Source organism: Protopterus annectens, chromosome 3.part0, assembly GCF_019279795.1.
Source record: "Protopterus annectens isolate FY-2018-M chromosome 3.part0, PAN1.0, whole genome shotgun sequence".
Classification (NCBI taxonomy): Eukaryota; Metazoa; Chordata; order Ceratodontiformes; family Protopteridae; genus Protopterus; species Protopterus annectens.
Genome location: NC_056731.1, coordinates 1,940,384,948 through 1,940,402,284, shown reverse-complemented (window position 1 = coordinate 1,940,402,284; position 17,337 = coordinate 1,940,384,948). Strand labels below are relative to the sequence as shown.

General features: G+C 44.6%; 1 protein-coding gene across 1 annotated transcript in view; it reads left to right on the top strand.

Annotated features, from left to right (window-relative positions):
• Window positions 1-17,337, top strand: part of SMARCC1 (SWI/SNF related, matrix associated, actin dependent regulator of chromatin subfamily c member 1) — a 1,897,600-nt gene that overhangs the window by 631,145 nt on the left and 1,249,118 nt on the right. The window contains exon 7 of the mRNA XM_044066067.1: window positions 12,752-12,827. Coding sequence (XP_043922002.1) covers window positions 12,752-12,827 — 76 coding nt within the window. The remainder of the gene's footprint in view (window positions 1-12,751; window positions 12,828-17,337) is intronic.

The window sequence follows — 17,337 nt, the reverse complement described above, 5'->3', positions numbered from 1 at the left end:
TTCGCAGCCCCTAATGCCCACTATTTCAGATTCGCTGGCCTCTACTGAGTCTCAGTCAGTGTCCGGTATGCCGCGAGATGCTTCAACTGTGGAACCTGCGGATGTCTCTACCTTGGATGGGTCTGGAGCCGCTGTGCAGGCACCGGCTTCTGAGGGTGTATTCAGGCCTACTGACTTGCATATCAAACCAACGCCATCTCCTTCTTCAAGGCCTAAATCTCGAACCATGCCTAGAAAACTGACACCCAGACCGCATGGCCAGGCCTCTGTCTAAAAAAAAAAATGATAAGAATGGCTGAAGACCTTATTACTTTAATCAGGGGAAGCCAACCTTCCCCCTCTAAGAGTCCTAGGACTGAGTTTGCTTATGATACTTCTGACCAGGATTCTGAATATTCCGTTTCCTCTGATGACCAGGATTTACCCTTATCTTCCTATGAGGATTCTGATGCAGAGGACTCTTTCCTCTGCATCCCCCCCCAGAGGATTTCTCTTTTGGTGAAACCTTGCATACCCTCAGGGAGCATTTTCATTGGGAAAGTCACGATTTCTCTGATTTCCAAAAAGAGGCTTAGGGATTTCTTACTCCTGCCCACGCACAGGCGATTAGCCATACCCTCCTGTACTAGACATTGTTAATGATGTCTTTTCGGAATCTAGCTTGGCCCTTGACTCTTTACACCCCTGCTTCCAGAAAACCTGATAGATATTGCAGGGTCCCTGATTCTCACAAGTTCCATTTTTTTCAAAAATCCTATTGCAGATCCTGAGACCGTTTCACTGGGACCCAAGGGCATTAAAGCTACTACTGCCAAAAATCCTACCCCCTCTCACAGAGACTCCAGGGTGCTGGATAGATGGGATAAGAAAGTATACACTTTTGCAACTTTGGCCATTAGGGCCTTAAAACTGCCAGTTTCATATGTTAAAGTATCAGCAGCATATTATTGGATTGCTTAAACAGAAAATGATTTCCTGATTGTGCTGAAAATAAGGATTTACTGCATTCAGCTGAACAAGTTGGAAAGCATACTTTGCAATGTGGTTTTGATTCACTAGAGGCATCTTGCAGGGCTGCTGTAACTGGGTCTGTACTTAGAAGGCAATGCTTGGCTTAAGAAGCAATCCTTGCTAGATCATGTTAAAACAAAATTACTGGATGCTCCCTTAAATCAGGACCGCCTGTTTGGCAACAAGGCAGAAGTTCTTAGAGGAGGAAAAAGCTAAATCTATGCAAACTGTTAAAGATTTCTTACAAGTACAACCTCCAAGGTTTTGTAGGCATTGGCCTTCCAAGAATTGGTCCTTTCCTGCCTCTTTCAGACCTTCGGTCCAAACCCAGATCTAGCAGAGCACCCAGGTTTCAGTCCCAGGGTATGCACAGGGCTAAGCAGTGGGGGGGTCCTCCACTTCCAAATCTGGGAGTAATAAACCCCCCCCCCCCATGGTAAACTATCTCAATGACTTATTTTTAAAACTTCCAAGCACTTCTCAACTGACTGCCCCTTTGGGGGGAAAGATTGCTCTTCATTCAAAGAACTGGGAACTCATTACCCAGGACAAATGGGTTTTAAATATAGTGTCCCAAGGATACAGATATCACTTCCACACGTTACCAACACCAAGCGGGTGGCCAGATCTACCCTCTAATCAGTGGGCAGAGGCCCAAAAGCAAGTACTTTCTCTGTTGAGCATAGGGGCTATTCAGTTGGTACCAGAAGAGGAAAAGGGACAAGGTTTCTACTCCGGACTTTTCCTGGTACCCAGAAAAGACAATTCATGGTGTCCTGTCCTGGACCTGTCTACTCTAAAGACCTTTCTGGTGATTCCAAAATTCAAGATGCTGACTCTTCAACATTTGCTTCCTATGCTAGGCAAAGATGCATGGTTGGCAACACTAGATTTAAAGAAAGCCTACCTGCACATCCCAATCAGGGAGTCTTGCAGAAAATACCTATGCTTCAAAGCAGGTTACAAGCAGTATTAGTTCTCTGCACTGCCCTTTGGCTTATCTACTGCGCCCAGGGTATTCACAAAGTGCCTAGCTCCAGTCATTGCATTTTGCAGGCAAAGTAATATTCAAATATACCCATACCTGGACGATTGTCTAATTCAGGCAGAAAGCCAGGACATACTTTTGAGTCATCTGGCTTTTGTACAAAGGGTGTTAACTTGTCTGGGGTACACCATAAACGAAAAGAAATCACACCTGGTACCCTGTCAACAAATTATATTCCTGAGAGCAAGGTTGAATACAACTTCCTAGATGGTTTTCCTCATGCCAGAGAAACATTCATTTGGCAACCTTCTTCAATCAAGTGGCTACAAAAACCCAGTTATCTGCAAGGCAAATACTACAAGCCTTGGAGGTCATGGCCTCCTGCATTCTTCTAATTCCATATGCAAGGCTGCATATGAGGAAACTGCAATGGTATCTCAAAAGCCTATGGTGTCAACATTCACAGTATCTAGAGGCAATGATTCCTGTCATACCTTGCCTACGCCTAGAGTTCCTTTGGTGGGCAGAGGCCTGCCACCAAAACAGGGGACTACCATTCCCACTACCCTCTGCCGCCGTCCAAACCTTAACAGACACATCAGACTATGCATGGGGGGCCCACCTGGCAGGGAAGTGCATTCAGGGCAAGTGGAACCCAAGAGAAATGCACTTGTATATCAGAAAGAAATGTTAGCTGTACAGAATGCTCTGACAGCCTTCAAGGACCACATTCATCCAGGAAAATTAATGATAAAGAAGGTTATGTGGTACATAAACAAGCAGGGGGTACACATTCTTACCCCCTCTGCAGACTAGCCATGGCATTGTGGAACACAGCCCTGAGCTATCAGGTGCATTTACAAGCTCAATTCCTGCCAGGGAAACTAAATACACTGGCAGACGAAGTAAGAAACCTCATGGAACCACACGAGTGGAAACCGAAACTAAGGATTTTCAACATGTTGACAAGCAAATGGGGGAGCCCAGATATAGACTTGTTTGCCTCCCTTCAAAACTATCATTTGGACAAATTCTGCACAAGGACTCCCCACAAACAAGCTTGGAAAGTGGATGCTCTGTCCTTCAGCTGGAAAAACCTATCAGTTTATGCCTTTACTCCTCTGCCTCTGCTCTCCAAAGTACTACTAAATATCAAACGAGACAAACCAAGGACTATTTTGATTGCACCAGACTGGCCAAGCCAGCACTGGTATCCCCTCTTGTGCAGTGTGTCACTGTGGGCCCCATGGCACCTGCCTCAGACTCCTACTCTCTTGTTTCAGCAGGAGAACCAAATTCTGCATCCTCAACTTCAAACACTGAATCTAGCAACCTGGCTACTTACTTAATTTCTCCTTTACTATCCCCTCAGTAAACTAGTGATGGATATCATTTTAGAGGCAAGGAGGCTTAGTACCAGAAAGTCATACGCTGAAAAATGGAAAAGATTCTGTGCCTGGAAACAATCTCAAGGGATGAGCACAACAGTGCCCAACTTGCCTCAGATCTTGCAATACTTAACAGAGATGCTTCATAAGGGCCTGTCTTTCTCCTCCATCAAAATTTCACGCCTCAGCCATCTCGGCTCATTATTAACACAGAACCACCCCTCTCCTCTCATCAACTGCTTAAGCAGTACCTCAGAGGGGCCAAAAATCTACGACCACCCAGGAGAGCTCCTACTCCAGCCTGGGACCTCAACTTTGTATTGGAAAAGCTCACCCTTCCTCCCTTCGAGCCAGCTGCCACTGCGTACTTAAAATTCCTTTCTTGGAAAACAGCTTTCCTTTTAGCAATCACCTCAGCAAGAAGGGTATCTGAATTGCTGTCCCTCATGGCAGTGGAGCCTTTCATCATCTTTCATGCGGACAGGGTGTCCCTCAGGACCAATCCCTCCTTCATGCCCAAGGTGGTATCCAATGTGGCCCCTTAATCAGTCCATACATTTGCCAACCTTCTTTCCTAATCCACAGAACAAAGGGGAATGGATTCTGCACTCCTTAGACGTGCACAGACAACTTAGATTCTACCTGGACAGAACTAAACCTCAAAGGAAATCTGATCAACTGCTGGTGGCATTTGCTGCAGGGGCAGAGGGGAAGGCCATTTCAAAGCAAACCATTTCCAAATGTGTAGGCCATTGGATTCTTTTTTGCTACAAACACCATGGAAAACCTATCCCACAGAGGATCAGATCCCACTCTACCATAGCTGCATCTACCTCTACAGCCTTTCTCAGAGGCGTCCCTACCAGGGGCATCCTAGAAGCTGCTACTTGAAGTTCTATACATACTTTCACCAAGCATTACCATCTACCAATTTTCTCTGAATCCAGAGCTGGCTTTGCCACTGCAGTCTTTTCAGGGCCTTTTAGCTGGTCCTAATTCTATTTAAATTCCTCCTGCTATCCTTAGCAGGACTAAAGCTTTAAGAAAAACTGAGCTGTTACTAGTGTCATATGCTGCAGTGTCAGAAGGAAAGGCTATCTCAAAGCAGACAATTTCAAAGTGGATAAGCCACTGCATCCGTTTCTGCTACTCACACCATGGTAAACCTGTGCCCAAGGGCATTGTCTCGCTCCACCAGGGCTGCAGCTACTTCAGCAGCCTTTCTCAGAGGAGTACCAACCAAAGACATTCTAGAGGCTGCTACTTGGAGTTCTGTTCACACCTTTACAAAGTATTACCATTTGCCTCTTTACTCTAAGTCCAGGGCAGGCTTTGCCACTGCAGTGCTGCAGGGCCTTATAGCCTCACCTAATGCTGTCTAGCTGCAGCCTCCCAACCATAGCTTTGGGATTCTACCCAAATGTAATGACTGCAACAGTGAAACATGAAGAACATAGTACAGTTGTGTACACTTACCATAAATGTAGATATTCGAGTGTATTCACTGTTGCAGTCCTGATTACCCTCCCTCCAGCCCCTTTCTTTTTCGGATATACCTCTACTTTCCTTTACTGTCTTCAAAAGCTTTTTAGTGTATTTGCTTTTTTGTTGGAGGTATAACATTGTATATTTATAGATTTAGTTGCTTCCCATTAAGGGGGCACCTGACATCTGGGGCAAGAAAAACTGATGTAATGGCGTCTGCTGCATATTTTATACCCCTGACGACCTGATGTCATGGAAGAAGGGACAGCATCTGACGCAGGACATAAGACTTTGTTAATCAGGCCGACTGAGTGCTACTGCAAGCAGATAACCCAAAAGTGATGACTGCAACAGTGAATACACTCGAACAGCTGCATTTATGGTAAGTGTACACAACTGTACTTTCTGCAGTTTCGCTATTCTCGTGACGACAATGTCAGATTCTGTTAAGGCCCACCTTGCTGCTATATTTGCTTGCCTTCCTCTTGACCATCCACTTGATTCCAGACTTCGTGATGTTATTCCTGAAGGGAGTACTACATCTCAGGCCCCCCAGGAGGCTATTTCCACCACTCTGGGACCTGAACTATGTGTTGAAGATGCTCACTGTTCCTCCATTTCAGCCAGCAGCTACAGCTTCTCTAAAATACTACACTTGGAAAAATGTTCTTTTGGTGGGCCTTATTTCGGCCAGGAGAGTCAGAGCACCAGGCCCTCATGGTCATCTCATCCTTTTTAATCTTCCACAAGGATCGAGTAACCCTACGGGCTAATCTGTCCTTCATGCCTAAGGTGGTAATCAAGTTGTCCCTGAACCAAGGTATCCACCTCCCCACCTTGTTTCCCATGGTCACAGATTGACAGTGAGAATCCTGCATTCCCTTGATATTCACAGACAGCTAAGATTCTACTTAGACAAGACCATATCCTTAGGAAATCAGAGCAAGGTATTGTCTCCTTTCACCCCAGAGCTGTGGGGAAAGCAGTGAGAAAACGGACTGTTGCTGCCTGGATTTCCAAGACCATCTCCTTTTATTACACCTACCACGGAAAAGCCCATTCCACTAGAACCATGGCCTCCTCTGGAGCCTTCTTGAAGGGGCTGGACACTGCTTCTATTCTAGAAGCAGTTACCTGGACATCTGTCCATTCCTTCACCAAATGCTACACACTGGGCCACTTCTCCAGATCTAGAGAAGGTTTTGCTAGGGCATCCTGCATGGATTCTTGGAAAACGGCTCAAAACACCCTCCTCCTCTTCCCTTTGAGCTATGGCATTCACCCAAAAGTTATGAATACTGCAACATGAGAATAGAAGAATAGTTCTGTAAAATTTTACCATAACCATAGATGTTCTCCTCTTTCATGTTGCAGTATTCTTTTCCATCCTCCTACACCCAGGAAAAAAAAAAAAAAAACATTGCTGGATGGATTCAGGACTTGTACAGCTATCGTGGGACCTGGGTCTGACTGGGGTAGTTCTGAGGAAGGTACATGCAGACATCACTTATGGCCCATGCACCCTGCGGCCAACGTCAGACGTCTCGCGTACTTCACAGTAACTAAAGCTTTTGTGTACTGAGTGGATGGTCAGGTTGCTATGCGGAGACTAACCCAAAGGTTATGAATACTGCAACATGGAAAAAGACATCTATGGTTATGGTAAGATTTTACACAACTACTGTCAAGGGAAGGATGTATGTACTTGCAATGGAATGTTAGATAAAGAATGGACAGTTGGGCACTGAGACACATGCAAGACAAGGGTGAAACCCAAGGCTAAAGGTGCGTAAAACATTGCAGGTTTTTTTTTTTTGTATTGGAAAATACTTCAGACATGAGCAGTTGAGTCATTAAGTTAGTTTTTGGACTTGTAATCAAAAGGTCTTGCAGTACACACACTCGAGCCTTAGTATCAGTCAGGTCAAGTATCCAGCATTATTCAGGAGTAAAAGATGGTTTTAGTTGATGATATTCAGGAGAATTGGAATATATGTGCAGAACCTTTAGATATATTTATTAGCACTATTACTGATGTTCATCGTGCATACAGCTGCAGTAATCACAGATGGGTTCTCTGCCGTCAGGCGGTCCCTCGGTCGGCCGAATTCCAAAGTCTTGGTCCGGCGTCGATTGTTGTCGCTTTCTCTTCTGACGTCAGTGAGGCCAGAGTATATAAGACACAGCTGACGCCATGTTCTTCAGTCTTTTTTGCTGCGCGGTGCCCGAAGCAGAAACAGTTCGCAAGTGCCGGTCGGCCAGCTCCTGAATTACGAATATTTTGGAATCCGAAGTCTTCATTAAAGCTAAGTACCCCGTTGGGGAAACTTTTCTTGCCTCAGACCGATGTCAGAAAAAGTTAATAATTGTATTTCTTGTGGGAAGCAAATACCGCATAAGGATTTCCATTCCCGCTGCATACCTTGTTTGGGCCCAGACCACGACGTCTCGGGCTGTCGCTTTTGCGCTACCTTCAATAAACGCACTATTAAGCGTCGGGCGGAGTTCGCCCAGCACTACTTTGGTAAAGCTTTTGATTATAAAATGTCGTCGGACACACTGACTACCGTTTTGACCAAAAAACGCAAGGAAAAGGACCGACACGCGAGGCCCGCGGTCCCTGCCGACACCACGCCAAAACAGGCTACACGTGGTCCGGTTCTCAGCGAGACGCCTTTGCAGTCCCTGACTACCGACGATACTTCTTTGGCGGTGTCCTCTGTACCCGAGACTGCTGGGTCCTCGGCCCTTTCCCAGACTACAACCGAAGCCTCTGCTAATGTTGAGCCTACTAATGTGGACAGGTCCACCTCCACCCATGGTGTATTTAGGCCCTCATCTTCTTTTTCAATTAAGGCCTTTACTAAATCCAAAGCAGCCAGGCAGCCCATGAGGCCAGTTGTACAGGGCCCATCTCCAGGTCCCATGCCTAAAAAACAGATGCTTAGAATGGCTGAGGATTTAATTACTCTTATCAGAGGTTCTCAACCCCCTCCAGACAAGAGACCCAGAGTGGAGGAAGATTCTCCCTCTTCTGATCAAGTATCCATTTTATCAGAACATTCTGATGCAGAGGAACACTCTTACTCTCCTTTTGAGGATTCGGATGCAGAACAGTCCATTCCCTCTGTATCCCCTCCTGAGGGTTTTTCCTTTGGGGAAACCTTACACACCTTGAGGGAACACTTCCATTGGGAAGGCCAAGACTTTTCAGATTCCAAGAAAAGACTTAGGGAATTTTTTTTGTTACCTCAACACAGACCTCTGGCTATACCCCCTGTTTTGGACATACTGGATGATGTCTATTCGGAGGCTTGTCTTAACCCGGATTCTCTGCCTCCTGCACCAGTCAAACTTGATAGGTATTAGAGTACCCAGCTCTCACCAATTTCTCTTCAAAAGCCATAATGCTGACCCTGAAACCATTTCACAAGGCCCCAAGGGATTGAAGGCCTCCACTGCCAAAAATCCACTTCCTGCAGAAAGGGAATCAAGATCTTTGGAAAGATGGGGGAAAAAGGTTTATACCTCGGCCACCCTAGCCATGAGGGCTTTAAATTGTCAGTTTCATATGTTTAAATATCAACAGTTCCTGTTATCACAATTGAGGAGCAAAATGTCTCAACCTGAACAACAAGATTTAAAGGAGTTACAGGATATGATGCATGGTGCAGAACAAGTGGGTAAACACACCTTACAATGTGGTTATGATGCCCTAGAGGCCTCAAGTAGAGCGGCAGCTACAGGATCAGTCATTCGCAGACATGCCTGGCTTAGGGAACAAAATTTACCTGATCATGTGAAAGCTAAACTTCTAGATGCTCCTTTACAAAAGGATGTGCTGTTTGGTACTAATGCTGAGGAGATACTACGGAAAATGGAAGAAAAAGCCAAATCTATGCAAACTGTCAAAGCTTTCTTACAGGTCCAACCACCACGTTTTAGCAGAAATTGGCCTTCAAAAAACTGGTCCTTTCCAGCCACTGACAAGCCCCAAAGAGGTAGATACAAGGGGCAGAGGGCAATCACAAGGATCATATAGAGGCCGACAATGGCAAACTCCAGCACCAAGAGGTGGCGAAGACAGTGCACAACAATACAGGAAGCAAACCCAATGACTCCCTCATTTCCATGCCAAGCATGTCTCAGCTGGCAGCACCTTTGGGAGGAAAACTAGCACTATTTGCAAGCAATTGGCATATTGTCACAACAGACAAATGGATCCTGGACATTATAAACAGAGGCTACAAATTTCAATTTCACACTCTTCCAAAAATGAGAGGCATGCCAAACCTGCCACAAAATCAAAGGGCAGAGGCACAACTGCAAATTTCAAAGCTCATAAGCATGCGAGCTATTCAAGAGGTACCTACTCACCAACAAGGTCAAGGTTTTATTCAAGACTTTTCCTGGTACCAAGGAAAGGAACCGACTGGAGACCCATTTTGGACTTATCCACCCTAAACACATTTCTAATCGTACCAAAATTCAAGATGCTCACATTACAGCAGCTTCTTCCCATGCTGGGCAAGGAGTTCTGGCTGGTAACATTGGACCTCAAGGAGGCATACCTGCATGTCCCAATCAGACAAAGCTGCAGAAGATACCTCTGATTTCTTGCAGGTTCAATCCACTATCAATTCTCTGCATTGCCCTTTGGCTTATCTACTGCGCCCAGAGTATTCACAAAGTGCCTGGCATCAGTGATTGCCTACTGCAGACTTCAAGGGATACAAATTTACCCTTATCTGGACGACTGCCTGATCCAAGCCGACAGCAAGAACATACTTCTGGGACATCTGGCATATGTGACACGGTTACTGCTTTCTCTGGGATATACAATCAACAAAGAGAAATAAAGGCTAACACCATCCCAGAAAATAACTTTCCTGGGTGCCAACTTGGACACAAACACCCAGATGGCCTACCTTACACCAGAAAAACAAGGGCAACTATCTCAGTACTTCAAAGTACTAGCAAAAAGTACCAGGCTTACTGCAAGGAAAATCCTGCAGGCTCTGGGATTCATGGCATCTTGCATTCTATTAACCCCATTTGCAAAGCTGCATATGAGGAAACTTCAATGGTACCTAAAAACCTATGGTCTCAACACAGTCACAGTTTGGAAACAATAATACCAATAATTCCATGTTTGCAAAAGGAATTTCTATGGTGGGCCCAAGCATGTCAAGCAAACAAAGGCCTCCCATTCTGCAAGCCTCAAGCAAAACAAGTCATAACCACAGACACCTCAGACTACGCCTGGGGGGCGCACATGACAAACAGGTGCATTCAGGGCAAATGGTCCCAAAAAGAAAAGCACCTTCACATCAATCAAAAAGAAATGCTAGCAGTAATAAATGCAATTACAGCCTTCAAGGACTTCCTGCATCCAGGACAATTACTGATATGAACAGACAACACCACCTTAATGTGGTACATAAACAAACAAGGAGGAACACATTCATACCCCTTGTGCAGACTAGCCATGACTCTTTGGAACTTGGCTCTGGAAAGACAAATCGAACTTCAAGCACAGTACTTGCCAGGATTGGAAAACACACTGGCAGACAATCTAAGCAGAAAAATGACAGATCCACACTAATGGAAGTTACATCCTCAGGTGTTTGCAGAAATAATCCAAGCATGGGGCAGGCCAGACATAGATCTTTTTTGCCTCCCACAGGAATCATCAATTGGAAAAGTTTTGTTCAAAGACCTTTCACCCAAAGGCCTGGAGAGTGGACACCCTTTCATTCAGTTGGACAGCATGGACAGTTTACGCATTCCGACCTCTGCCTCTTCTGCCCAAGGTGCTTTTGAAAGCAAGAACAGACAAACCGAAGATGATACTGATTGCTCCAGATTGGCCAAGGCAACACTGGTACCCACTCCTGAGGAGCCTAACACATACTCCTCCCTGGTCCCTGCCTCTAATGCCTCTTCTGCTGACTCAGCACATCTACAAAACTCTTCACAGTCAGCTGAAAACACTCAATCTCGCTGCATGGAAAATTCCTTAACACCACAACAGAACCTACTCTCCCAGGAGGTACAGGATGTCATTTTGGAGGCCAGAAGGCCAGCTACTAGAAAAGCTTACTCCGCAAAATGGAAGCGGTTTTGCTCTTGGAATGAGAAATAAGGCCAGGACCATGGAAAACTGAACTTGCCTCAGGTATTACAGTACCTAGCGGAGCTATTGAACAGTGGACTTTCTTTTTCTTCCATAAAAATCCATGCCTCAGCCATCTCTGCAGAATTCAACACGGATCCTCCTTTATTTTCTCACCCACTCTTACGACAGTTCCTCAGAGGGGCTAAGAATATAAGACCACCTAGGAAACAACCAATACCAGCTTGGGATCTTAATTACATACTAGAAAAATTAACATTGCCTCCTTTTGAACCAGCTGCCTCAACAGATTTGCAATATTTGTCCTGGAAGACAGCCTTCCTCCTGGCCATCACTTCAGCTCGTAGGGTTTCTGAACTTCAGGCCCTCATGGCGGTGCAGCCCTTTCTCATTTTCCGTCAGGACAGGGTTTCCCTTCGTACCAACCCATCATTTATGCCTAAAGTGGTATCCAGGGTAGCTTTAAATCAAGCCATACACTTACCCACCTTTTACCCCAATCCTCAAAACAAAGGGGAAAGGCTGCTACTCCTTAGACATCCATAGACAGCTTTGTTATTATTTGGACAGAACAAAGTCCTTCAGGAAATCAGAACAACTCTTTGTGTCCTATGCTGTAGGGGCTCAAGGGAAGCCAGTTACAAAACAGACTATTTCAAAGTGGATAGGCCACTGCATACGGTTTTGTTACTCCTATCATGGGAAATCTGTTCCTGCAGGTATCAGATCACACTCCACCAGGGCCACAGCTACCTCTACAGCCTTCCTCAGAGGAGTTCCTACCAAAGATATTTTGGAGGCAGCCACTTGGAGTTCTGTACATACCTTCACAAAACACTACCATTTGACTTTATATTCTAGAACTAGAGCAGGCTTTGCCACTGCTGTTTTGCAGGGCATTCTGGCTCAACCCAGTTCCTCCTAGTACCTACCACCCAGTGCATAGCTTTAGGATTCTACCCATCTGTGATTACTGCAGCTGTATGCACGATGAACATAGTACAGTTTTGTACCTACCATACATGTAGATGTTCGAGTGCTAATACAGCTGCAGTACAGGTTTCCTTCCCTCCTTCCCCACTTGGTAAAGGCATGAGGCCTAGCAACCTCTTCATACTACCTGACTTGGTTATCCGGCTATGTTTTATTTGCTTGCTACCACTGATTTTGGATTATATTGCATTGCTTGTATATGTATATAAGCACTATTTAGGTATTGCCTTCCTTCTGGGGGCACCTGACATCTGGGGCAAGAAAGACTGAAGAACATGGCGTCGGCTGTGTCTTATATACTCTGGCCTCACTGACGTCAGAAGAGAAAGCGACAACAACCGACGCAGGACCAAGACTTTGGAATTCGGCCGACCGGGGGACCGCCTGACGGCAGAGAACCCATCTGTGATTACTGCAGCTGTATTAGCACTCGAACATCTACATTTATGGTAGGTACAAAACTGTACTTTCTCCAGCGTTCCAGAATATTACCATATTTGGATATTGCTGAGCTTCATTATGCATAATAAAGCATTCTTAACTGAACTACAATTTGCAAATGGTATTGTGTAATGTACATGAAGACTTTGGCCCATAAAGGAGAGACTGGCACCTGTTCAGCACAAGTTTTGGTAGTTAACAGATATTCATTCCAGTCTCATTTCCAGTTAATTCCAGTATACTACAGTCTTACAAATTCTTTTGGTGCTTTTTTTTCCCATAGAACATGATGATTGTATTTTATTTTAGCTATGACACTTGGGTTCCATCCACTGACTTGGAAGTTGATATTGAAGAGCCACCAGTACCAGAAAAACCATGGAAGGTGAGCACAGTGTATATTTTTTGCATTTCTGTTGACAAAAATCATGTTTTGGATTTTTTTTTTGCCTGTTATCTTAGTTTATTTTGAGAGAGCAAATAGTGCATACTTGATGCATGATTGCCATTAGTTTTTTTTTTCTTTTCTTTGCTGTGAAGGAGATTCTGAAATGAAATTACTGTTGCAGCATTCTAAACAAATAGGGTTTAAACTGCTGAGATTTGGCTGGGGTACGTAAGCTTAAACCTTCCGTGGAGCATATATCTGACGTATGGAACCAGCTCACAAATGTAGGCATAAATAAACAAATGTGAGCTTTACATTCTCAAACTCTCCACCAGTCCGAATGCAGGAATCTCACCCATCTGTCTAATATTCGCATGGTCCCTTATACTGCAGGCTTTCTCTAAATCTGATAAGTGCCCCCAATGAAAAACCTTCCTTTTTATCTAAACTGTTGTGCCGTGATTTTGTTTGATGTCAGCTAAGAAGGGGGTAAGTGCGAGTGCGGTAGCCAGATGCCCTACAAAGACCTCCATACCTAGTGTCTTTTCTGCCTAGGTACAGAATAGTTCTATAAGGCTTGTTCAGAAGGCAGTCCTTCAGTAATGCATACATAACTTTGATTGCATGTAAATAATTTTAGTTGGGCTTGTGCATAAGTTTGAAGTTTGACTGGTTTTAGGGGGCGGGCATAGCCTTTGAAGAAGATGGGTTAAGGTAAGGTAGCCTTATGGGTCATTCAAAAGATGAATCTCTTCTTTGCACCCTGGTGCTTCTCTTGCTTCTTTCTCAGGCAGAAAATAAATTGAGTACGACTTAGTATCAGAGATCAAATTGTCTTGTTTGGTTGCCCCTAGTGTTTCCAGTTGTATCCATTTCAGGATTTGTACTGCCTAAACATAACTGGAGGTTCCAGTGTTGGGTGGGAATAGGAGTTGTTTCAACTCGATATTAAACAGAGGCCCCATTTGCCTGAGTTGATGGTAGCTAGGTGGATATAAAAGATCCCACAGTGCTTATCAAAAAAAGTAGGGATTCCTTGCTGGTGTGGCCAAATTTCCCTTAGTCTGTATTAATACTGGCCTCTGGGTATCCATGAAAAGAGACCATTAACCTGGTGGGACTAACCCGATCAACGAAGTGTAAGCAAATGAACGAACACACAAATAAATGCAGGACAGATCTAATCAATTTTCAGTTTCTTATCAGGCATGGAATCTGTCTGGCCATGAGGTTTTGGTTCTTCTAACGTGTACAGGCTTTTATTATAAAATTTCAGAAGCTGGTTGGTGTGCTTGGACGCACAGCTCTCTCTTCCCCTTTCCTGCTTTGTGTTATGCAGGATTGTGGTTCAGTTCTCCTTGGTATGGCTGTTAGAGCTCAAGCTTATAAAGCCATCCAGCCTTGTACCTCGGACCCATACGTTGGTGCCCAGAACTGCATTGATGGTAAAGCTTGGTTTCCAGTTTATTTTCATAGAGCTTGTGTCACCTTTAGGCTGCCTAGACTTTGAAGTGGAGGTTCTTTAGTTGACAGTGCTTTTAAATAATTTTTCCATACACCTAACAGAATTTCTTGGGTGTTCCCCAGTTTTCCATTGGGCTTAGACATGGGAGTGGGAAACAGAAGCATACGTTTTTACTTCTGCCATTTTCATCTCCTTTGTGTTCTGAGGTGCATTAACGGAGCAGCCATAGCCTTTGTATTGCACTGAGGTCAGAGGTATGGGTTAAGTATGAGCATCAGGTGCTGGCTTAAATTTTGTTGTGGTGAAAATCTTAAAATAGGAGGAGGAAATCAACAGCTTCTCCTAATATGAAATGGGCATATGCTAAATAATTTTGTATTGGTCATCTTTGCTCATTTGTTCCTTGCTCTGCAGCATACAGTGAAGTGGCTTCTGTGGCTAATAATGTAGACTACTGTTTATACTGTACAACTGCTAATCCTGTTTAGCATGAATCTAGTGCGGTCACTTGATTTCCACTTGAAAGTTTGCTTTAAGTGCTTTTTGACATGGGAGGCTGTTTTAATCCCCTATTTATCCTAGAGATGTAGAACACTTGCAAGTTCTAGTATGGTTTATTTGTAAATTGAGGTTAGTCTTAAAAGTGACTAGGTGGTTTTGTGTGTCTGATGGTGAAGGGAATGCTGTTCCATAGTTTAGTTATGCTTAATGAGTATGAGGAGTCCCCATGTGAGTTGCTGCGTTTTGAGAATTTTGTTAGTTTTTTGATCAAAAGTCCTTTAAATTTGAAACTCTGGATTATATTGCTGATGTCTGGGATGATTAAGGGATGGTGTAGAATTTTTTGTGGAGTTATGAGTTGTGTATATTTATCTGGTGGTGTAGTTTTAACCAGTTCAGGTTATTCAGGGAAATGTTGCAATGGGTTTGGTTTAGGAGGTTGGGTACAAATTTGCTTATTTTATTGTACTGTTCAAGCTTGTTCATTAGTGAACATTGTAGATGCATGTATCAGGCTTAAAAGTGAGAGTGGTGTGGCAGTTATTTTCCTGCTGTGGTCTGTAAAATATGGACTGCTTTTGTTAAGTCCTAATTGGAGGTTTTTTTTTTCCCTTGGGCAACAAAACAGTATTTATGTGCTGGTCAGTTTTAAGCTAGTCTGTAGCAGCACTCTGTAGCTTGTTACGAGTGCTTTGTTTTATATTAGTGCTGGTAGATAAGACTGTGTTTAGTGCAGTGCTAGTAGATGTGAGGTTACTTACTTGGAGGTAAATCTGATAACTTTTAGAAATTCAAATGTAGTTGGGATTTTTCTAGTCAGGTCTGGACAGAGGAGGAGTCCTGGGTGATTTTTTTTGGAGTTGGGATAGTGTTGTGGTTCGTCAAACAAGTTGAGTAGTCAGCATATTGTACGATTGTTGTATATTTGGCTGCCTTGTGCATATCATTTATGAGATGTGAAATAGGAAATAGCCTAGTATTGATCCCCTCTGATACTCCTGTTTACATTGTCAGGTGAGTAGAGTAAGAGTTTGCCATTCAAGAGATTGTGTACGTTTTTTGAGGTAATGAGAACACAGATGTCCTTCAAGGATGCATCTGCAGTCCTAACAAATGGGTTGTCCTGTCGTCAGGCAGCCCTTCGGTCGGCCGGATTCCAAAGTCTGGGTCTGGCCTCGGCTAGTGTCGCACTTCACCCGACGTCATCTCTGCTGGTCTTCGGTTATAAAGGCATCAGCCGATGCCATTTTCCTCAGTCTTTCTTGCCGCGTGGCATCCGAAGCAGAAGCTGTTCGCAAGTGCCGGTCGGTCAGATCCAGAGATTACTACTACCGAATACTACTTCGAAGACTTCTAAAAAGCTAAGTACCCCGTTGGGGACTCTTTCTTGCCTCAGCCGATGTCAGAAAAAGTGAATAACTGTTTAACTTGTGGGAAACAAATACCTCATAAAGATTTCCACTCTTACTGCTTGCCTTGTTTAGGCCCAGACCACGACGTAGCAGCCTGTTTAGCCTGTGCTTCCTTCAACCGACGAACGCTTAGGCGTCGGTCGGAGTTTGCTGAACAGTTTTTTGCTCAGATTTTGCGTACATTATGCCGCCGGATCCTCCAACTTCTCAAATTGTTAAGAACGCAAAGAAAAGACCGACACTCGCGGTCCGCGGTTTCGGCCGAAACCACGGTTAAGCAAACCGCGAGTGTCTCGGTTTCGGCCGAAACCGAGCAAACGGGTCAATCTTCAGCCGAATCCATGACTACTACCGAGGCTCCTGCTACCCTAGTTGAATCGGCCTCTGAAGTTTTGCCTACTAATGTGGTTTCTCTAGAATTATCGGACACCATCCCTTTGGATGTCTCTACCCCAGCACGTGGTGCTGCTAGGCCTCCTTCAGCCATGTCTATAAAGGCCTTTGCCAGGGCTAAAGCAGCCAAAACTGCTAAGTCTGTGCCTGTTAAGCCCCCCTCTCACAGGCCCAGTTCCAGTTCCCAAATACTTACTCTGGCAGAGGATCTCATCTCTTTAATTAGGGGATCCCAATCTCACCCAGACAGGGCCTCTCAACCTCCAGAAAAGAGACCTAGAGCAGAGCCCCCTGAGCCAGTGTCCTCAGATGACTCTTCTGATGATTCAGACAATACAGACCATCCAGAGGCTCCTTTTTCTACTTATGAAGATTCCGATACTGAAGAGTCTATACCTTCTGCCTCTCCACCAGAGGAATTTTCCTTTGGGGAAACCTTACATGCCATGAGAGAGCAATTCCAATGGCAGGGACAAGATTTCTCAGATTCAAGAAAAAGGCTTAGGACCTTTCTACACTTACCGCAACATAGGCCCTTAGCTATACCTCCAGTTCTTCCTGTTGTGGATGATGCATTTAATGATGTTTGCACTGCTCCTGATACTTTACCTCCAGCCCCTGCCAAGCCCGATAGGTTTTACAGGGTGCGGACACCCATCACCACTTATACAAGGCTCCCTTGCAGATCCTGAGACTATCTCCCAGGGGCCTAAGGCAGTAGCTTCGACCTCAGCGA